General features: G+C 40.2%; 2 protein-coding genes and 1 long non-coding RNA gene across 3 annotated transcripts in view; 2 read left to right on the top strand and 1 right to left on the bottom strand.

The window, feature by feature from the left end:
- The window catches only part of VPS4B (vacuolar protein sorting 4 homolog B), a 32,439-nt gene extending 28,489 nt beyond the window's left edge, over positions 1 to 3,950 (top strand). Inside the window, exon 11 of the mRNA XM_072605524.1 lies at positions 2,323 to 3,950. Coding sequence (XP_072461625.1) covers positions 2,323 to 2,424 — 102 coding nt within the window. The 3' untranslated portion in view covers positions 2,425 to 3,950. The remainder of the gene's footprint in view (positions 1 to 2,322) is intronic.
- Positions 3,951 to 10,344: 6,394 nt separating this feature from the next.
- Positions 10,345 to 11,877, bottom strand: LOC140501685 (uncharacterized). The gene is made up of 2 exons (XR_011966322.1): positions 11,793 to 11,877; positions 10,345 to 10,550 (listed from the first exon to the last, which is right to left on the bottom strand). It is a non-coding gene; the product is annotated as an uncharacterized lncRNA (long non-coding RNA).
- Positions 10,825 to 22,934, top strand: part of KDSR (3-ketodihydrosphingosine reductase) — a 61,175-nt gene continuing 49,065 nt past the window's right edge. The window contains exon 1 of the mRNA XM_072605526.1: positions 10,825 to 11,088. Coding sequence (XP_072461627.1) covers positions 10,981 to 11,088 — 108 coding nt within the window. The 5' untranslated portion in view covers positions 10,825 to 10,980. The remainder of the gene's footprint in view (positions 11,089 to 22,934) is intronic.

Raw genomic sequence — 22,934 nt, 5'->3', positions numbered from 1 at the left:
AACTTTCTTGAAATTAAGACACAGTTTTTGGTAAAACTAAGAATGTTCTGGTCAACAGAACAATGAAGGGTATAAGAAGGGTAAAAGTTATGATGGTGGTTTCAGTATAATATGTGAGAAAATGCACTAAAAAAAAAACATGCTTTCAAGTGTAATTGAAACTGTGGCATAATGGGATTTTGTTATGTTGGCCATGGCCGAATGTTTGTATAATCAAATATAGTCTTTAAAATATATCACTCTTATTTGCAGTCACTTCTTGAATGTTACAGTGTAAGGTAATTATATCAAACACAAATAGAAACAAGGGCTGCTAACCTATATGCAAGGATCCCTGTGGGCCACATACTGACTTATAAAATTACATGTTAATATTATCTCTGTTTTATTGTATTTTTATTTATTTTGATCAACAATCCTCAGTTCCATTTTAAAGTGGCTCACTTGGGAGTGTTCTGGGCTGCATATTAGCCATGGACTACATGTTTGATACATTTAATGTGATATGAGAGATACTTGTTTTTGAACATCACTGATCCCAATGTTTTTTAGTCCACAGTTCTCTACTAGATTGTTAGCTCCACAGAGTATTGGCTAGTTCTTAGCTAAACACTGTTTCTCTCTCTTATCACCTATCCCAGTATTTTGCACACAGTAGATGCTTAATATTTATTGAATTTAAATAATTTTTAAAGATAATAAAAGTGGGGGCAGGAAGGGGCTGCCCATGGCAGCTCAGCCTAGTGGATATAGGGCTGGCCTTGGGAGTATAGACTGTAAACTTCTGCCTCTGACACATAAGTCATTGAGCGTGGGCAAGTCACTGTGAGTTACAGATGAGTTGTATTTCAGATCAGCAGAAATTTAGGGTGGCTAGAAACCAGGTGCCCTCTACACGGATGAAATCACAGATCTGGGATTCCCTCCCCCCAATCTCTCTTCAGTTCTGTTTGCTTCATATTTCTCAGTAAACCTTTTTGGGGGCAGGGGGAACATTTTTCTTAAATAGATCCATAATTTTATTGGTACAGGCTGCTTATGGTGAGGAACTTCCTCTGTCAATACAAATGGGCACCGTCTCTGTAAGTTTTAATTTTGGGGCATTGTTTGGGACATTGAGAGGTTCAGTGACTTGTCCAGGACCATGGCCAGGATGCCCCCGAGTCTCCCTGACTCCATCAACAGTCTTCTACTGTTCACTATGTCATGCTGCCTCTCAGGATTTTGCTTTAATAAATTATAAAAGATAATCCTTATTAGTTGAAATATGATCAGGATTTTTATTAATGAACTTGGTCACTATTGTTCAGCAGTCAACAAATTATCCATTGAGCAGCCACTGTGTATTTGGAAATGTGGTGCATTTTCTTTTGTTTTTAAGGATATGCCACAGTCTCTTCTCTCAAGGACCTCAGTCTAGTTGTGGATATTAACTGATTTGACATTAGTTACTTGCTACATTCATGGAAGAGAGGCATTGTGCCCTTTAAGTTGCAGAGCAAGTATTGATCTGTTTTGGCAAAGGAACTTTTATCACTGGAAGTGTCATTCTGATAAAATTACAGGTCCTGTCCAAAGAAAACAGTATTTATAGAGATATCCACACATGTGGGTTATAATTATATTTGTGATACCTTTGTTCAGGGAAAAGAGTTCCTTTGTTTAATTTGCTTAGGAATATATAAAAAGTCTATGCCAAAAATTCTCCATGAAGTAGAATTCCTAGTTATGGATTAGGGTTAAAAATTAACTCCTTTTTTTTTTTTAACCACTCTCGTTAACGGAAAATGTTTACAAAATGTACCAATGCCCTTTGTGGCCTTAAGTAGAATGTTCTAAATATAATTTCCTTCATTCAGCAAATATTTTTAAAGTTCCTGCTATGCTACATAAGGTACAATGGGGATAAAAAGGTCATTAAGACATAGTTCTTGATCTCAAAGAAATTAGAGCATCTCTTTCTTTGAGTGATAGTTACTTAGGATTGTCATTATGAAGTTCAGTTCTTAGTATTGTAGATTTAGGAAATGCAGGAGCTTTATCTATAATGTAGTGTTAATGATGACTCCACAGAGAGGATACTGTATTTTTCTTTAAATAAAATCTGTGGTTTTTGTTCTCTTACTATTTGGTATTTTCTTCTCAAAGAGAAGTGCATCAAAACAAAATCTCGAACATTTGATTATATTGGTTTTTTCATTCAGGTATATAACAATAGGTAAATTATAATTTTGACTCCTAAATTTTTGATTAATAAAAATACTGTGGTTGATCTTATACATCTTACACAGCTCAGTGATGCTTTTTTTTTTCTCTCAACAGCCTGACATGTTACGGTCATTAGCTAGCACAAAACCAACTGTTAATGAACATGACTTGCTGAAATTAAAGAAGTTTACAGAAGATTTTGGTCAAGAAGGCTAAACCAAAGACAGCCAGGAGACATTTTTTCTTTCTTAGGCACTCTTGCCTCTTTGGGGATGGCATCCGAATATTCATGGATTTTAAAAAAAAAAAATTTTTTTCCTTCTCCACAGGAAAATGAAGATCTCTTTTGAAAGTTCCTTTAGCTTTATGTTATTTTTCTTCCAATTTGTATTAAGTATCTCCTGTTTAATAAAAAAAATACTGAGTGGTAAATATTAGAGTTCTGATGTGAGAAGCAGTGATGAATATTACATTTTTTTCCTGTACCTAGCATAAAATACTGTCACGTAGACTTGAAGTAAAATGAACTGTGGTATGTGCTTCAGAGAAGAGATCTTCTTAAACATCATTTTTGTTGTCCAAGTCAATTGATTACCCTACAGAAATTACTGGGTTGTTTGTTTTTTTTTTAAATTAAAATTTGGTGGAGAGGTCACTGTAAAAAAGCAAGAACACTGTGATTGGATTTAGAAGATTTTTATGTGATGACCAGTATTCATATTGAACACTGATGGGTTTCATACTGGGTTTTTTCTCTGGGTGTATTTAAATATTGCCTTAAAAAAAAGCAGTAAGCTTTTCTTTTTAACTTTACTAGTTGATAGGAACCTTTCACTGTGCAATCTTGGAAAACTTATAGACTTGACATCATCTTTACCCTGGAGAAGAAAATTCTCTGTCCCAATATTCTCTTTATATCAAGAATTGACCAAAACAGAGTTTAAATATATTTGTAATTTTGGAATACTGTGTCATGAAATATTGTTATGGGAAGCTTTAAAGTAATAGAGTGGTCAGCCTTTCATTTGTAATTGATAACATCCAAATATATATACACACTACACACACAGGTGCACGCATACATGCATACATGTGTGTTGTGTATCTGTGTTTGTACACACATATATAAAAATTAAATATACATTTGTGTGTATAATTTTCTTTCCAGTGATAGTAGAGTGGTGGAGCTCTGGTCACTTAGGCTTGTGAGTAATTTACCCTAGCCATACTCCCAATTTTTACATATCAGTGTGATACTTTATCAAAGTTTTACAAGTGGGCTGATGTTATCAAATTATTGAATTATAAAAGCAGCATTTGGTTATTTGTAATAACCATCTAAGTATGGATTTTAAAGACCATAAGATACAATACTAGCATCAGCATTGAGTGTGCCTTGTAAGTTTCTTTGGCTGTAATTTTTAAAAAGATCATTGAATTTTATAGAATGCAGTACATTCCATAATTATTACAAAATTCTCTACCTTAGAAATGCTTTAAAATATTTGCACATTTCAAATATTATGCATTATGGTTGTCTTTGGGTTTTTCTTTTATGTACAGGTTTTTGTGTACTTTTTAGAAATCCTAGGTTTGATGAAACATGCTATTCTTACATGAAGTCAAATGATGATGCACTGTATTCTTAGTCTCTTTTGGAGCTTCCAAGAAAATGAACCCAAATCCTTTACATAAGGAAATCTGTAAAATTGTTCATTAAAATGATGTACATGTAAACATTCTTTTTATTTTTCAAATTGTTGTTTTTGTACTGCGATTGGGAGTTGCCTTAGCAGACACCCTCAAACTGGGTGAGAGGAAAGAATTGTTGTGCATAAGATTATATACTTTTAATGTTCATGGTCTCAAACTGTGGCATATTACTGCAATTTACAGGAAATTTACGCATTTATACTGTAATGTTCAATTTTAGAATTTGTGATAAAGCCACATTTGCTTTGGACAGGAGTGAATACCATTGCCCGAAAATGATACCATGCATGTTCTGGCTAAAATAAGTTTTGGATCTTAGTACTGGACTTCCAAAATCCTTATCTCAAAGCCTGGTCCTAATTCATTACAAAAATTTTATGAGCCTAAACATTTTCCTAGAATCATATGATAGCATCATGCCTATCTTGGAATAATAGACCAGCAAATATGACAGACCAAACCCCTAAACATTTCCATGACATAATTTAAAAAGGGTATGTGATTTCATGGACAACCTCAGTGAATTTAAATCTGAGTTGCTGTGGGCACAAACTAAGAGGAAAGGCCATGTTTTACTAAAAAGCCGTGCTGGCCTACAAGACAAATGGACCTGGGTTATAGTCCTTGCAAAAATCTGAACCTTTTTCTACCTCTGTAAAATGGAGGGGGTGGATAAAGCACCCTAATGCTAAGGTCCCTTCCAGCTCTAACAATCTTTGAATCAGAGATCTGGTTTTCATTTGACTATTTTCAGTAATCCACTCTTCTCCACAAAATAAAGGAGGGACCAGGTTGTCATTCTGCTTTAATAGTTCTAACAATCATGTATTTTCTTTAAAGGTCCTCACTTCACCCTAGTCCTTTAGTAATCAGGCTTCTTAAATGGCAATTGTGAAGAAAGGAAAGAACTGACTTTAACACTTAGCAAGAATGGTGGTGGTGCAGTGGATTGAATACTAAGCCTGAAGTCAGCAAGCCTTATCTCCCTGAATTCAAGTCTGACCTCAAACGCTAGCTGAGTGACCCTGGGCAAGTCATTTAACCCTGTTTGCCTCGGTTTCCTGTCTAAAATGAGCTGGAAAAGGAAATGGCAAACACTCCGGTATCTTTGTCAAGAAAACTTCAAATGGGGTCACAAAGAGTCAGACACAACTCAACAAGGATGATTAGATAGGAAATTACCCAAAGACTCAAGGAGGAAGGGGAAGTTTTCACATCCAGGGCCTGCAGTTTTTATCTACTCTACCCCCCATCACCATCACGACCACCATTACCACCATTTGGTTGTGCCTGCCTTATCCCACATCGAACTTTGGGTGCCTTACATTCTTGCTTGCCTCAGCCAGGATTTGTATTGTTTGTCCTAGGTATAAAAATTCCTAGTTAGGGCTAGAGGAGAAGGAATAGAGAGATAGGAAGAGAGCCAGAATATGGTGGTTTCACAGAGGCCAGTGAGCATTCATTAAGAATCTACATGTGCTCAGTATTTCTCTAGCTTTGTTCAATATCATATGATTTGAAGCAAAGGAAGTTCATTGTGGGAGTAATCCAAGACTACGGTTTGGAAGGGTAAGATCTTGGGATAAAGGAGCAAGGAACTTGAGAGATGAAGATAGCAAAGAATTAAACTAGCTTATTGTGGGATCCAGATGGGGAAGAGAAGAGAATGTAGCCAGTTCAGGGGTGATGGTCTGGGAAAGAACTGAAGGGCTGAGGGATTGGGGGTTCCAGTTAGGATCAAGAACAAGGGTTGGAGTTGCAAGGCAGAGGCAGGTTGTAATCAGATAAAGAATTTCAGAGTTCATGAAGAGATGTGGAACACCTGTGGGAAAAGGCAAGCTCAAGGGAGTGTCACTCTGTGTGTAGCTGAAGTAGGATGGGAAATGAGTAAACTGAGGAATTGGGTTAGAGTGTTTTGTTGTTGTTCAGTTGTGTCTGACTCTTTGTGACTGGCATGTGGACAAAGCTATCTGTGGGATTTTCTTTGCAAAGATACTGGAGTGCTTTACCATTTCCTCCAGTGGATTAAGGCAAATAGAAGTTAAATGACCTGTCCAGGGTCACACAGTGTTTGAGGTTGGATTTGAACTCAGATCTTCCTGACTTCAGCTGAGGTCTCTATCCACTGAACCACCTCAAGAGTATTTTAGGGAGTATCTATATGCTGCAGTCCCTTAGTATGAGGGCAAGAGTTGAACGGGAGAGAAAGACTGTGAACCAGGCGTAGAATTATTTGAGGAAAAAAGGAGAGTGTCCTTGAGGGCTATAGTCAAGCTACCAAAATCTTTATTGATTGATTGTGTTTGTCCTTCGTTTTCAAAGAAGACTATGCCATCAGAGAAATGATGACATGACTTGCACTTGACTTTGTTTTGAGTAAGAGAGGGCTGTGCAGGTCACCAGCCTCACTTCTCCTCCAGAGCCATCTGAATCCAGTGACCAGATATTCATCAGAATGACTGGAGATGACCCAGGATGCACTGGGAGACCTTGACCCCTTTAGGCCAAGGTCTTTGCAGGTACTCACTTAGGGTGAGGTAATGCCCATTCATTGAATAGACCTGTTTAAGAAGTAGCCAAGGCATGGCCCCTTTAGTGATGTAGGTGATATAAAAACAAAAGAGATAAATAAAATTTTATCTTAAAAAAATTTATGAGGATATTTGTGAGAGAAAATAACTTATAGGACATAAAAAGAATAAGAGAAAGGCAGAAAGTTAGAGAGAGACCACCAGCAAGTACCTCAGGCAGAACCTTTATGGAGGTACTATGAGAAAATGTCTACAAGAATTATGGATTGATAACTATGGATTGAATGAACTTCAAAGGGGGAAAGATTACTGAGTGATGGTGATAAAAGGAAAATCTGAAAGTGGCAGTGGAGAGCAAGGAGTAATTCAACTCTCACCCCTTGATGTTTGTCAAGTATGAGTGAAATTCAGCTAGTGCTATAATGGGTAGGCTGAAGCTGTGTCATCAAGATGGAGCCATGAGTTCAAGAAGACAGAATGAGGAAGAAAAGGTTTAGGATTAAATTCAGTTTTTACCCATGGAACAGGCATTCCAGAGAGTACAGTGGAAGGGTTGGGTGATTTTCAGGTTGGAGATGGGAGGAGGGCAGTTGTGGTGAGGAGGATAAGGGAATAATCAAGGGGAGATGGAGACAAGGACATGAACAATAGTAACCCCTAGAGGTTCAGAATTACTGGGTTGGGATGATTATGATGGAGTAGAAATATGTTAATCATTCAGGAAAGTGTTATAATAAGTTATAATTGTCCACAGGGGTTCATCCTTAGGTAGAGTTGTGCCAGGGTGTCAGGTCACTCAGTGTATGTGGCTGGAAGTGGGTTGGGGTAGAGCAAGACAAGCTCTACGGAACTGTGGGCTAGAGAGAGTATCTGTCTAGAGTGGGATCAATTCAGCCATTTGCCAATTGTCATCCCCTTAGTCTCTAGCTTTATTTTCCTTTTTTCCTCCCTTTTTAAACTCTCCTATAAGATGTGTAAATGTATTCTGTTCATGACTATATCTTCCAAGTATTATCCTTCCTTTTATGCCCTCCTCCATTTGTTTGCCTGTTGAGTTTGATGTATTTCCACACCAAACTGTGTGTATGTATGTGCATGTGCTTATGTTTCTTATCTTACTTTGTCCATTTCATATAAGAATGAGGTTCATTTGATATCCACTTTTCCAACACCTTCCTCCAAGCTCATTTATTCACTTCAGGCACCTCAGTTATGAGAAGCAGCAAATTACACTCCCTTCTTTCTCCTTTCTACAGTAATATATTCCTTATATTCTCCTTTCTCTTCCTCCTCTTTAAGCCCTCTGAACAGAATCAATACCTCTCCTCCTCCTGGATTCTGTTTTTCTTTTAACTCTTTCGTTACTCTTTGGCAGCATTAAGGTTCTAAAGGAACATATTTCTTCTCTCTGTATTAGAATGTTAGCACCACATCATTATATATCTCCTTCCAGTTACTCAAATAAATTTACCTTCCTAGGCTTCTCTGTCCCCTGTGTTTGTATTTCACTTTACCTACTCAACTCTAATCTTTTCCTCAGAAATGCTTAAAAGTCTTAAATTGCATTAAAGATCTATCATGATAAAAATTCTGAGACAAAGTTCTGAACACAATGCATTTATTAGTAAGGATAGATAAATGAGGTCAATGGCCTCTCTCAATGATCAAAGACCTCTAGTGAGGGATGATAGGGTTATTTATATTGATTAATATGATGACAGAGCAAAATCCAGCAACATAGGTGTGTCTTCTGATTGGTTAGACATTTCAATGAAGTGAGATGTATTGTATCAGCTCCTCCCCATTACATCATTAGGAGATGAGTCAAGTTCTCAGGGGATAGCAATCATCTTTAGATGATTAGTGATAGGAGTCACTGGTGATGGGAGTTGCTGGTCCTCAATCATTTTTCAGTCATGTCATACTCTTTATGATTCTATTTGGTGGTTTCTTGGCAAAGATACTAGAGTGTTTTGTCATTTCCTTCTCCAGTTCCTTTTACATATGAAGAAACTGAGCAAAACAGGGTTAAATGACTTGCCCAGGGTCACACAGCTAGTCTTTGAACTCAAGATCAGTTTTCCTAACTCCAGGTCTGGCATTCTACCCTCTGTGCCACCTAGTTGTCCTTATGGGAATTGCTACAAATTTTAATTTGACAAGATTGACTTTTAGTACATTAGTTAAGATTGATGAGATTGACCTTTAGGTTTAGGTTAAGCAAGTTTCTCTGGAAAGTGAAGGTACAAATGTGAGGGTATAAGCCACAATGTAAGGGCATAATTACAAGTTACAAGAGTAGAACTGTAACCCAAGTGACATTGAGATTTCCTGAGTAAACTTCCAAGGGCAAAGAACATCAAGGGGAAATATTAAATCTAGCTTGATGAGTCTTGACAAAGTAGAATTTAAATAGTTTTAACTTTCTCTCCTTTGTAGGTCATGCAAAGCTTTGCAGGATGTAACCTGTGTATTTTGGAATATTGTATTCTAAGATTACTTCCTGTTTTAGCGGAAGCTACCAGGTCTTGTGTAATTATTTGCCACTTTTATTACATTTTTATGGATGCTTGCATAATTTTTCTTTGATGTGGGAGCTTCAGATTTTGACTGACATTCCTGGAATTCTTTCGGAAATCCTTTCAGGATGTGATCGATGGGTTCCTTCCATACTTACTTTACCCTCCTTTTCTAATACCTCTGTAAAGTTTCACTTAACATTTCCTAACACATAGTGCCCAAGCTTTAAAAATCATTTTTTTTCTTAATCATTGCTTTCAGGGAGTCCAATGTTTTCAAATGATCTCTTCTTGACCTGCTTTCTAGGTCAGTTGTTTTTGATATCAGATTTTGTTTTTTCTTCTATTTTTTTCCCTCACTTTTTTGATTTTGTTTTACTATTTCTTCCTTTCTCTTGGAGTTACTGATTTTAGCTTGGGCTATTCTAGTCTCAAGATATTAGGAAAAATCATTTTCTAGAGCTAAGGCGCAGCAAGTAAGCTGTGCCCAGAGCTTGGCATAATAACAATCCTTTGCGCTCACCCTCTGGATGATCTCACCCTCTGGCAAAATCACAGAATTATTGCATTGCTCTGACCAGCACCAGGTGTTCTCTGAGCTCCGACAGGCACTGGACAAATACCCATGTTCTCGTCATGAAGCCAGGCTCTGAATCAAACTTGTTACATTGTTGCTATTACCCCTCATTGTGAGGGATACAGCTCACTTTGAAGCCATTGGTATAAGGACTGCGTCGAGTCCCCCACTAGGGGCAGGCCCAGGCACGTGTTTACTTGCTTGCTTGCAAGCTGTTTGCCTCACTTTGAAATTAAACTTGTGTTTGATTCCTGACTCCGGTCTGCACTAGGGCCATCCGCTGGTTAGAGCTCAGTTTGGTCCAGCTGACACACTAGTTTTCAGTGAGTCCATTTCTTCTGTAAGGTTTTCTAATTTCTCTTCCAAACTTGTTTTATTGTCTTCAATTCTTTCATCCAGAGATTTATTTCATTTTTTTTTTTTTTTTGCCTCTTCATTTCTTCCGAGTTATCCTGTGGAAAATCTTTTTCCTTTGAGTCCCCGCTGACGATTATTATTTTAATTCAAGCAAATGGTATTAAATAATTTATTTGTGTGGATTAAAATAGGGATCTGAGATCTCATTAAAACAGAGAACTCTGGAATGAGGAGAATTGCCTGGAGACCAATAAGGAGATTAAGTGACTGGCCTAATGAGCCAGGGTGTCAGAGGCTGGACTTGAACCCTGGTTTGCTTGACTTAGAGGTCATTCTCGTATCCGTTACACGTCTAATCGATAAAAAAAAAGTTTAAAAAAGGATAAGACTTTAATCCCATTCATTTTATGAGTACTTCCGGTAAACAAAAAAATAAACATTTGTAGAAGAGATGGAAACTTTATTTTATGCCGGGGGGGTTTAGTTTAGGTCTCATCCTGAAGTCCTCAACCAAAAGTGCAAGTACTGGTAAATACGAAGGAGAAGGGCTAATTCCTAAAGCGGACGGAGCTCTCGTCTGGGGCCTCAGGTGAGCCCGAGGGCTTGGACGTCCCCAACGCGCACAAAGATGCCGACCCTTCCCAGCTGGGAATAACTGAATTATTGTGATCATTGAATCCTCACTCAGTCATCAGGCACGTATCAAACCAACCAACAAAGAAGACCCTTCCCCTCTAGCAGCCGCTCGGGAAACTGAGGCGGGCGTCCCGGCGGCCAGAGCCGCGGGGGCCGCGCGGAAGCCTCGAGGCCGCGACGTCCTCCAGGGGCCGCTCGCCCTCTCCGCTCCACGCCGGGAAGCCCCCGCCCGGGCCCAGGCCGCGCCTCCTCCTCGGGCTCCTCCTCTTCCCGTCCTACTCCCGTCCCCGCCAGCCTCCGTGGCTCACCCAAACACTCCCGGTTCCTGCCGTGGGCGCCCCGCTCAGAGTCCCCCCTCCCCCCGGCCCGTGCCCCCCTCCAGCGCCCCCCGTTCCCGCGCAGCCGCGGCCCCCCGGAGCCCGCGGCTGCGGCCGGAGCGATGCTGCTGCTGGCGGCCGCCTTCCTCGTAGCGTTCGTGCTGCTGCTCTACATGGTGTCTCCGCTCATCAGCCCTAAGCCCCTCGCCCTGCCCGGGGCCCATGTAGTGGTGAGTGGGACGGGACGGGGCCGGGGGAGAGGGGGATGCCCTGCCCCGCCGGGGCGTCCGCGCCCGCCACAGCCCCGCCTCCTGCTGCTGCTTCCTCTCCCCGCTCCCCTCCCGCCGTGCCCTCCGGCGGCTGTGAGCCCGTGCGCCGGCCCGCCGCGCTCTCCGGGCTCCGAACCCCTCCCGTCGCCTTCCCTTTTCTTTTTCCTCCCCGCGGCCGCTCTCCCCTTCCCGATTGTCGGGCTCTCTGGGGGCCTGGAGGTCGCCTGCCCCACCCCCATCTGTTGCATCTCCAAATACCAAGAAGACCTTTGGTGACCGCGTCAGAAAAGCCCAGGAAGAGGCCAGGGCGAGGGGCGCCCCGGTGCGAGCTCCCGCTTGGGGTACCATCCTCATCCTCCCGGGTGCGCCAGTGCCTGCTGCCAGGCCCTGGCAGGGATGGGAAGGAGGGCCGTTGCGGAGGCCAGCCCTCTCAGGCTCCGTGAGGCCGAGGAAGGAGCGGGAGACTTGGTTTGCCCCCTCCCTCCACAGCCAGCCCTGGACCTTCTCCGTTTGTACCTGCACCTTACACCTACAGCCCGTCTATTCGATGAAGCCCCGGCGGGAGGAGGGGCCAGGACGGGGAGCTCTGCTAATAGGGACCCAAGCAGGGAGACTCTAGGGAAACGGAGCCCCGGGATACCTGGTCCTGTCTGCAGTACTCTTACCTCTGAGTGCTTGCTGCACACACAGGAATCCTTGGGGCAGCGGGAGGAGACGGATATTTCTGTCCTCGATTTTACTGATGAGTCAGCCGAGGCACACAGATGTGGACAATTTCATCAGAGACCTGCTGGGCCTGTAACCCGGCCCTCCTGACGTTTGGGCCAGGGCATTGTCCTTTGCTCTGCACCAGGACCGCTCTGAAGAAGGGGCCTGGTCAAAGCTCACTTAGCTAATGTCTGTTGAATTGAGAAGAATCTTAAAGCCTGACCACGGAAGGCAGGATGGAGTGAGGTAGCTGGGATCCATGGACATTCTCTTGTAACAGAATCAGTAGAACCTAGGAAGTGACTCACCAGGGCTTTTGCCTGGGGAAGAATTGTCCCCAAGCCCCAGTGAGGTGACTGTGCTGGCTACTGTTGCTTCATTTCCACCCCCCTTCTCCCACACGATATAGTCCCTGAAGACATTCTCACCCTTGTTCTCCTATTGTTGTACCTACCAGTAATCAGGTCTGCAAAAGGATTATGATTTTGGCTTTCTCCAAAAGGTTAACTACCATCTTAATGGCTCTTTAGAAATGAAGGGGACAGTTGACTTTTTTAAAAATTATCTTTATTTGGTGGACTTTACATTTCCACCTTGGCTATGATGACTGATGATATCATCTCACATCTCTATGGCATTTTTATAGGACCTTGGCCTCTGTTTTCTCATTTGACTTACACAGCAATCCTGTGACAATTCGCAAGACTGGGAATAAAGAGAGGAAAGCCTGAATTATGAATAAAGAGTGTAATAGAGGAGGATTAGGAGGGAGACTGGAAGTACTGATATCCTCAGACTGTATAGATGAGGATTGCAGTGACTTCCCTTGGCCCTCTGAAACCTGAGTCCTTGTACAGGAAGATTATTATAAAATACCTCTTCAGCTTTTGTCTGTATTTGTAATTAGGGCAAGAGCTGGTGAGAGACAAAATTAATTTCTTTACATTTGTTCTTCATAAAACTCCTAGTTTATTTTCAACCACTGCTGTGGTTAGAGAAGTAAAAGGAACGATATTAAAAGTTAAAAATAACTGAAAAAAATTCAGAATTCTGACCACTCAGCTTTTTTAAGAAGACTTGTACCTGAGAGGCAAGTTTTTAAAAGTTGTATTCCCTTAATGCCTGTTTTTTCACTTTTAATGTTGCTTTGGTCCATCAGCTCATTGGTGATATTTTCTCCAGATTGCAACCTATCCTTGCCTTTTCACTTAATGAGTTTTTAATCTGATTCCTTCCACAAATCCCCTCAAGACGATCTATTATAAGGCAAAGAACATTGGACTTGGGAAGCAGAAGAGACATAGGTTAAACATCCCACCTCTTATACTTACTTACCCTTAACTTCCCTGGGCTTCAATCAGTTTTTCAGGACTTGAAGTTGTAGAGGGATTTCATCATCTGAGGGAATCTAAGCAGGGGCACCAGTGCATTCACTAGCCTCTACTCCTTTCCCCCCAGAAAAGAAAAGTGCTTACTTTATAGAGTTGTATCAAATGAAATATAATGTACATGAAGTATTTTGCAAACCTTAAAATGATATGTAAATGTCAACTATTTTAATTGTTTATCACAGTTTATTTCGTATTTCTAGAACTTTTCATTGCCCAGACATCTCTGTATATCTGTAGCTGGTCACTGGAGAGTTACTGTGACTTAGCTAGGCCTATCTTTAGAAAACAGATGTAGTATGTCACTGGTCTGATTCTCAAAGCTTTTCTCACTTGGTAGGGTTCATAGGGACAGCTAGGTGGAGCAGTGGATAGAATGCCAGAGCTGGAGTGAGGAGGATCTAAGTTCAAATCTGGCCTCCGATACTTACTAGTTGTTTGAACCTGGGCAAGTCATTTCACCTTGTTTGCCTCAGTTTTCTCATCTGTAAAATTAGATGAAGCAGAGAATGGCAAAGCATTCCAGTCTTTGCCAAGAAAACCCCAAGAGTTGGACATGACTGAAACAACTGAACAACAGCCTTGTAGAGTTTATGCTCTGCTGACAGCCTTCAGAAACCCAGGATTCCCTCCATACCAGGAATGAACTAGAAGATATCAGTAAAGTGTTTATTCTAAGTTAGGAAAGGCAACACTTTGTTTCTTGTTTTAAGTGATTCAAGGGGCTTCAGCTACAAAACTGGCTATTTTCCTTAAAATTATCTGGACTATAACCCACACTTTAGGCAGTATTTGCTTAATATTTGCTATGAAAGAAATGGAGAAATGTCTTATTTTTAACTGTTCCTTATTAACAAATCTGTAGAGTTGGAGAGTACCCTGAAAATAATAAAAGAATGTCTAAAACAGTGGACATGCTAATTCCCCTGAGGTTACCATCAGTTTGTAAGATTCTATTAGGGAGAAAACGGAAAGCACAGTTGCCCCTGTGAGATTTACTGGGAAGAGCCTGGACAGAAAAGATTGTTGTTAATATAGGTTCTTACGTCCATGGAAGTGCTTATCATAATTATTTACTTAGCCATTCTCAGAACAGTCCTTATTACCGTTTATTTTTTCCCCCTCATTTTATAAATGGTAAAATTGAGGCACAGGAAGTACACCAGGGTGTTTATGGATACTTCACTAATCATAGTCTCCAAATGTTAGGAAACCTCTGTGGCTAGCTGTTTGGAAAGAATTAGAAAATAGGCAATGGGATGCCCATCTCCGAATGACACTTGACCAACCATGCTTTTCAGCAGAATTCCTTTTCTTTAGATATTGAATGTCAGTACTCAAAGGTACCTTAAAGACCTTGCCTTTATGTCTCTCATTTTATAGAATCCATTTGGCCAACCGGCTTTTCTAATTGCCCTTGATAAAAAGCAGAAGCTGTGCGTAAGGGAATGAGTAACCTTTTAAAAATCTTAAAATTGAGAATAATGGTGAGGGAGAGATTTTTTTTTTTAAAGTAGCTTAAAATGTTGCCTTTAACTGCCTGTCACCTGTGCTCAGTGCAACTGAAGCTGACATCATCTTTTTTCTTTCAAGTCAAGCAATAAATAGTGTAATTGCTATTTTTTAATCCAGCGTGAAAAGTTCCCTTTTTAACCTATAAATTTAAAACAACATAGTCAAGAATGTGATTTTTAAAATGAGGTTTTTAGATATCTTTTGTTTGTATATAACCCTGACTTCTGAATGTACCCCTCTCCATTTCCTTTCCAGCAATCACTAAACGTATAGTAATGTCATATGAATTCTCGCATTCGTTATCATTATTATTACATTCTTGAATGATTTTCAGAGGGAAAAATCAGTTCAGGGAAACTAACCAACATATCAATTAAATCCAACAGCACATGCAATGTTGTATACCTATTATACCTGTCCCCTCCCCCAAGAAGGGAAGGAGGTATATTTTTTCATTTCTTTTCAAGGCCTATCGGAGTTATGTTAATTACATAGCATTTAGTTTCCCTTTTTTGGGTCTTTTTTCACTTTGTTTCGCTAGGCAGTGCAGCGGATCATGTGTCAGGCCTAGGTTCAGGAAGACTTATCTTCTGAGTTCAAATCTGAACTCAGTCATTGGCTTTGTGACATTAGCATGTCCACTGTTTTGGACATTCTTTTATTATTTTCAGGGTACTCTCCAACTCTACAGATTTGTTAATAAGGAACAGTTAAAAATAAGACATTTCTCCATTTCTTTCATAGCAAATATTAAGCAAGTCACTTAACCCTGTTTGCCTCAGTTTCCTCATCTGTAAAATGAGCTGGAGAAGGAAATGGCAAAACACTCCAGTATCTTTGCCAAGAAAACGCCAAATGGGGTCATGAAGAGTGAACAACACTCTGAATGACTGAGCAGCAACGTTGTTGCGAATGTTGCTTTCCGGGTTCTGTTTGTTTCTCTTTTCACCAGTAAGATTGACTCCTGAGTCTCTGTCTTGAATCAGATCTGTGTTGAGTTTTCCCTGGATGCTAACAAGATTACTTAGAGTTGTTAGCTTGTTGCCAAAGAGCTTTTACTTTAGCTGTGAATTCTGAACTCCATCCATTCTTATGATGCAATTCCACCCTATTTAATGGAGAATGCAATAAATGCTGGAAAACAAAACTTTACATTTTCATAGTGTTTTACAGTTTGCACAGTTCTTTCTCATTTTGAGCCCCACCACAACCTTGGGAGGCAGTAACCGGAGCTGTAATCCTAGTTTGTTGGAAAGAAGGGGACTTTTACAGTCAGATCTGGATTTGAATCCTAGCTCAACTATATTACCTGCTTAATGATGGGCAATTCTCTTTACCCTTTTGTACTCCTTTTTTCCTCATCTATAAAATGACATGGTTGGAGTAGATGATAATAATAAGCTTAAATCAATGCAGTACTATAATGTATGCAGAATGTTTTGTACTTTCTTGATTTCCTAGATGGTACAATGCCAGGCCTGGAGTTTGGCCTCAGGTGCCCACTTAACCCTATTTGCCTCAGTTCCTCATCTGTAAAATGAGCTGGAAAATTTCTCTGCCAAGAAAACCCCAAATGGGGTCATGAAGAGTCAGATATGACTGAGCAAAAAAGATATTGCTTCTTTGAATCTTAGTATCTTCAGCTGTAAAATGGAGGGTTAAAGAAGTTGTCTCTCATGTCTTTTCTAGCTCTGATATCTCATGAGTCAAGGTAGGGAAAGATTGTATTGAAAATTTTGTTGTTAGTGTGTCTTTCAGAAATGACTTCACCTAACATTTTATGATTTCTAACACGTGTCATGTAATGAAAAAGATTGTATGAGATATGCAAGAGGATGAACTTCAGTCCAGTGAGCACCTTGTATTTGTAACTCAGAGTGCTTTTATTTTTCCAGAAAGCATCTACTGCTATAAGTTGGGAATTAGTTGGAAAACATCTCTGGAAGAAGGGATGTAGTTCTGTAGCCTCTGACCTTAATGGTGCTGAATCACCATTTGTCCATCCTTCCCTTTGACCTAGCTTCCACTTGGTGTCTTTCCCAGTCATTCCAAAGGTCATTTCCTCTCTCTGATCTCATTGAACTCCAAATATTTACCTATTTTGTACCTCTTCCGTTCTTGGGCCTTTCACGTTTCAACTTCCCACACTTCTGAAGTAGAAACTGGTTGAAGGGAGGGCACTGTTCTTGCATTCAGGGAAATAATGATAATAATAAATGAGCAGTATAAATGTGAGTTGTTATTCCAGTTTACAAAGCTCTTATCCCACATCTACTCTTTGAGGTACTGGTAGTACAGGCATTATTGTGGTCATTTTGTAGATGAAGAAACTGAGAGAGAGAAGTTGAGTGACTTGCGCAGGGTTATTGCTAAGAGGCTGAGCTGGATTGGAACCAACTCTCCCAACTCCAAGCCCAGTGTTTTTCCTGCTGTGTCACAAATACCTTTTGAAGAGCTAAAACATGCAGATAATTCACAATCTCTGCCCATATAGAGTTTTATAGACATCATAACAATGAACATTATAGAAGAAGTGCATTAAAGACCTACCAAGTAAGGTTCTGTGTGAGGAATAAGAGGGGTAAGGTGTTACCCAATGGTGAATCAGAGAAGGCTGCAGGCTGCATAGAGATAGCATTTGTCATTAATTTAAAGAAGCAGTAGGACATTTAAGACAGGGAAAAATGGAGCAGGAGGACATTCTAGGTATAGGGAATAGGATGAACAAAAGTATGGAGATAGAAGAGTCCATACTTCTTTTGGGTAGACCAGTTTGATTGAAGTAGAGAGTTCATGGATCAGTCATCAAACATTTTTTTAACATTCTTTTTTTTTTAATTTTGAGTTCCAAATTTTCTCTCTCCCTCCTTGAGACAGTAAACAATTTGTTATAGGTTATACTTGTTCAGTTATACAAAATATATTGCCATATTAGTTGTGTTACAAAACAAGATGCAGATCCAAAGAAAAAAATGAAAAAGATTCAGAAGGTAAAAATTAGTATTCTCCAGTCTCTAGTCAGACTGTATCACTTCTTTCTCTGGATAGATAGCATTTTTCATCATGAATCCTTTGAATTGTTGTATTGCTGAGAATAGCTAAGTCATTCACAGCTGATCAGTGTATAGTATTGCTGTTTCTGTGTACTGTGTTCTCCTGGTTCTCATTTTTACTTTGCATCTGTTCATTTTCCTGAAATCTGCCTGCTCGTCATTTCTTATAGTACAGTAATATATTCCATTGTAATAATATGCCACAACTTGTTCAGCCATTCCCCAGTTGATGGACATCCCCTCAATTTCCAATTCTTTGCCACCATAAAAAAGAGCTACTATAAATATTTTTGTTCAGAAAATACAAAATTCCTCCCCTCTTCCCCTTTTAAAAATCTCTTTGAGATACAGATCTAGTAGTGATATTGCTGGATCAAAGGGTATCCCTAGTTTGATAGCCCTTTGGCCATAGTTCCAAGTTACTCTTAAAGTAACTTACCCAACCCAGGAATGGTTGGGTAAGTTCACATTTCCATCAACAGTGCGTTAGTCCCAGGCTCAGGAAGAGAAAGTGAGGCTGGTGACCTGCACAGCCCTCCTCACTCAAAACAAAGTCAAGTGCAAGTCATGTCATCATTTCTCTGATGGCATGGTCCTCTTCGAAAAGGAAGGACGAACACAACAATTAGTGTCCCAATTTTTCCAAATCCCCTCCACACATTTATTATTTTTCCTTTTCTGTCCTATTAACCAATCTGATGGGTATGAGGTGATACCTTAGAATTTGAATAAAATTGATCATATCAAGTACTTCCTATATATCAAGCACTATTCTGAGATCTGTGATACAAAGAACATGTAAAAATAGTACCTGTCTTCAGGGGGCTTATGTTGTAATGGGGAGACAACACGTGTTTGTGTGTGTTTGTACATATGTGTATGTTTGTATATGTGTATACATATACACAGAAATATGTATGTCTATATATAAAAGATACATACAAAGTAGATTCAAGGTAACTTTAAGCATTAAGAAGTGTTGTTTTGCATCCTTCATTCTTGAGGAGGACTAGTGACATCACAAGGGTGATGTCTTGACCTGCATGTGATTTGGCTATACGTGGGACAAAGCTGAGCAAAAGCTTCTGCCTCACTCTCTCCTTCAGAGTCATCAAAGTTCAGTGGCAAAACAAAGGTCAAGATGACTGGTGACGGCCCAGGCTGCAGTGGGTGACCTTGGCATCTTTGATGTCTGATCGAGTATTAAAAGCTAGTGAAACTGGGAAAGGCCTCCTTCAGAAAGTTTTATTTGAGCTGCTTTTTGAAGCAAGAGGTAGAGGTAGGAAAATAAGCATTCCAGGCATAGAGAATAACCAACCTTAAGGCTGATGGAATTGGAGCTTCATGTGTAAGGGCCAGAAAGTTGGCCAATTTGGCTGGACCTTAGTGTATATGGAAAGGGGGGAGATGTAAGAAGAATGAAGAGGCCTAGTTGCGAAGAGCTTTAAAGCTCAAATTTAAGAGATTACAAACAGAGAGGTATTGAGGAGTAGGGGTGGGGATGGGTATTGATATTTAGACCTATTCTTCTGGAAAGTCATTCTGGCTGCTGTATGGAGGATAGTTTGGGATAGACAAAGACTTGAAGTAGGGAAATCAATCAGGGGACTATTTCAGTAATCCAGGTGAGTAGTGAAGAGGGGCTTGAACTTAGATGGTGGCAGTATGAAGAGAAGTAAACTAGGTCTAGGTACAGTGAGGTAGCACTGGTGTGGAATCAAGAAGACCCGAGTTCAAATGTGATCTCAGACACATACTATCTTTGTGACCTTGGCTAAGTCACTTCATCTTTGTTTGCCTCAGTGTCCTCTGCTGTAAAATGAGGATAATTGTGATACCTATATCCTAAGGTGGTTGTGAGGATCAGATGAGACAATAATTGTAAAGTGCTTAGCACAATGCCTGGGACAGAGTAAAGACTATATTAATGTTAATTATTATTGTTGTTATGACTATAATGATAATAATAATAACTATTATATATAATAATAATAATAATAATAACTATTATTATTATATGTTGTGGATATAGAAAGCACATGGTCTGGCAACTGAGGGGAAGTGAGTGAGAGTAAGGAGTCAAGGATGATATGGAAGGTATGAACCTAGTGGATAGAAGGACTGTTGTGCCCCCAGCAGTAATAGGAGGTTAATAAGATTGAGACAAGGGCAGAAAGGCAGGATGGTGCCACATTATGGAGTAGCTTGAATGCCAGGCACAAAAACTTACATTTTCCTCAGAATGCAAAAGGTCCTACTCAGGGTTTTAGAGCAGAGGAGTGGCACGCAACCTCTTGGAGGACAAGAAAGGACTATTTTCATGTCTTTTTGTATTCCCAGGACCTAAGTCCATGACATACATAGTTTATGTTTGTTGAAGTGAGTGAATAAATCTTTATGTTAAAAAAATACTGTGGTATAATTAGAGGGAGGAGAAAATGGAGGCAGAAAACACTGCCCGCCTTTCGCATTGTTGACCACTGCTTTGAGCTGTTCTTTATTTCCACACTTCTCTTCTGTATCTCTCACCACTTTTGGTCTGGCTCCTCATCTTTCTGAACCCCCAAAGTGAGTGTCTCTCAAGGTGTCTTCTCTCTTTACATTCACTCCTTTTACCCAGGAACCCTGAGGGTCTTCTCCCAGTTTGATTTTTTTTTTTATTAAAGGGGCCATCCTTTCAGCAACTACTTTCTTTTAAAGAAGCTTATTCATTGAATGGGTGTATCTCACTTAAAGTGAGAATGTGATAAGACTTAGACTAAAAGGGCCAGGGTCTCACTTTGCATCCTGGGCCATCTCCAATCGTCCTGATGAATATCAGGCCACTGATCCAGCTGGGTCAGGAGAAAAAAGTGTGACCTTGCCCAGCCCTCCCTCACTCCAGTCAAAGTCACCCGCAAGTCATGTCATCATCTTGATGTCATGGTCTTCTTCGAGAAGGAAGGACACACACAACAACATTCACTCCTTTGACAATCTTAGCAGACGCTGTCATCTTTATGGTGATTACTCCTTGGTGTTTAGTTGTATCTGACTATTCATGACCCTGTTGGGGATTTCTTGGCAAAAGTACTAGAGTGGTTTGCCATTTCCTTCTCTGGCTCATTTTACAGATGAGGAAACTGAGGCAAACAGGGTTAAGTGACATGCCCTAGGTCACAAACCAATAAGTGTCTGAGGTAGGATTTGAACTCAGGTCTTCCGGACCCCAGGCCTGGCATTCTATCTACTGCTCCACCTAGCTACCCAATGACTCCTAAGTCTTCATTAAAATTTATCCGTAACATAGTTCTCACTACATTTCCAAACTTATTTCATATTGGAGTTAGCATGGTATAGCATTGAAGTTCCTAACCTGGGATCTATGAACTTGAAAAAAGGTTTTAGATGACTATATTTCAATATAATTGGTTTCCTTTGTAATTCTATTATCTTATACATTCAAAACATTATTCTAAGAAGGGCTCCATAGGCTTCACCAGCCTGCCAGAAAGATTCATGACACAGACACAGTTAAGAATGCATGAGAGAGTAGAATACATCTTGTATTGGAATCAGAAGACCCGTGTTCAAATCCTGGCTCTGATACTTACAGTCTGCATCACTGTAGAGCAGGTCTATACAACCTGCAGCCCACCAAAAGATTTTGGATTGCTCACAAAACATGTAGAGGAAAACATCCTTTGTATGAAGAAGAAATCCTTTGGCAGTCCACAGGTTGTGCAGGCCTGCTGTAGAAGCAGCTGAGTGATGCAGTGCATAGAGCTTTGTGCCTGAAGTCAGAAAGACCTATGTTCATATCTTGCTTCAGACCTTTCTAACAGTGTGACCCTGGGAAGATCACTCAACTGCTGTCTGCCTCAGTTTCTTCAACTGGTAAATAGTGGTACCTCCCTCTCAGGATTGTTATGAGGATCAAATGAGATGAATATGTAAAGTGCTTAGCTGATTTATGGGCAGCCTGGTGGTGCAGTGAACAGAGTACCAGACTCTGTTGTCAGGAAGACTCATCTTTCTGAGTTCAAATCCCGCCTCAGACCTTTCTACCTATGTAACTTTGGGTGAGTTCCTTAACTGTGTTTACCTCAGTTTCCTTGTATGTAAAGTGAGCTGGAGAAGAAAATGGCAAACCACTCCAGTATCTTTGCCAGGAAAACTCCAAATGGGGTCATGGAGAGTCAGACACAACTGAAAAACAACTGAAAATCAATAGTTGCTTTGTAAATGCTTATTCATTCCCCTTTCCTTTAGGCAAGTCATTTCATCCCTCTGCAACTCAGTTCCTCGTCTGTAAAATGAGGGGTTAAATTAGATGGGATTATTATTAGGTAATTATTATTATAGATTATTACTATTAGATCTCTTCTCCCTCTAGATTAATTAGCCTGTGATTCTACTCCTTCGCATATTCCACACTCTTGACAAATTAGCCTATTAACTGTTTTCTAAAATCAATATAGTATCCCCATCTCCATGCCTTTTTCAAGGGCCATATCTCCTATGTCAAAGCTTGTGCTTTCTACTTTCACAACATTTGTCTCATAGGTCCCTTCCTTTCTACTTATACAGCCACCACCCTAGTAAATACTATCATTATTTCTCTTCTGGACTGTTACAAAAGTCTACTTATTGGTTTGTCACAAGTATCTCTATAATATAATCCATCCTATAACTCATCTCCCAAAGTGATTTGACAATGGATTGGATATGTGGGGAGTATATAAGTAGGAAGCCAAGAAAGACACTGAAATTGTAAGCCTCAGTATATGGGAGGATAGTGGTGTCTTTGATAGAACTAATAATAATGGCTAACATTTCTGTTGCACTTATTATATGCCAGGTAGTGTACTAAGTGCTTTACAATTATTACCTCAGGTGATCCTCACAGCAGTCCTAGGAGGTAGGTGGTATTATTATCCCCACTCTACATTTGAGGAAACTGAGACAAATAGAAGTTAAGCAACTTACCCAAGGTCACACAACTAGGAAGTGTCTGAGGCAGTATTTGAACTCTAGGTCTTCCTAACTCCAGGCCCAGCACTCTATCCACTGCACCACCTTGGTGCCCAGGAAGGGCAGGGAATAGGAAAATTGGGAAGAGGACAGTGTTTGTTATGGACATGTTGAACTTGAGATGCCCAAA

The sequence above is a fragment of the Notamacropus eugenii genome, chromosome 4 (genome assembly GCF_028372415.1).
Source record: "Notamacropus eugenii isolate mMacEug1 chromosome 4, mMacEug1.pri_v2, whole genome shotgun sequence".
Taxonomy (NCBI): Eukaryota; Metazoa; Chordata; class Mammalia; order Diprotodontia; family Macropodidae; genus Notamacropus; species Notamacropus eugenii.
The sequence above is the reverse complement of the archived record's forward strand: the minus strand, read 5'-3'. Positions and strand labels throughout refer to the sequence as shown.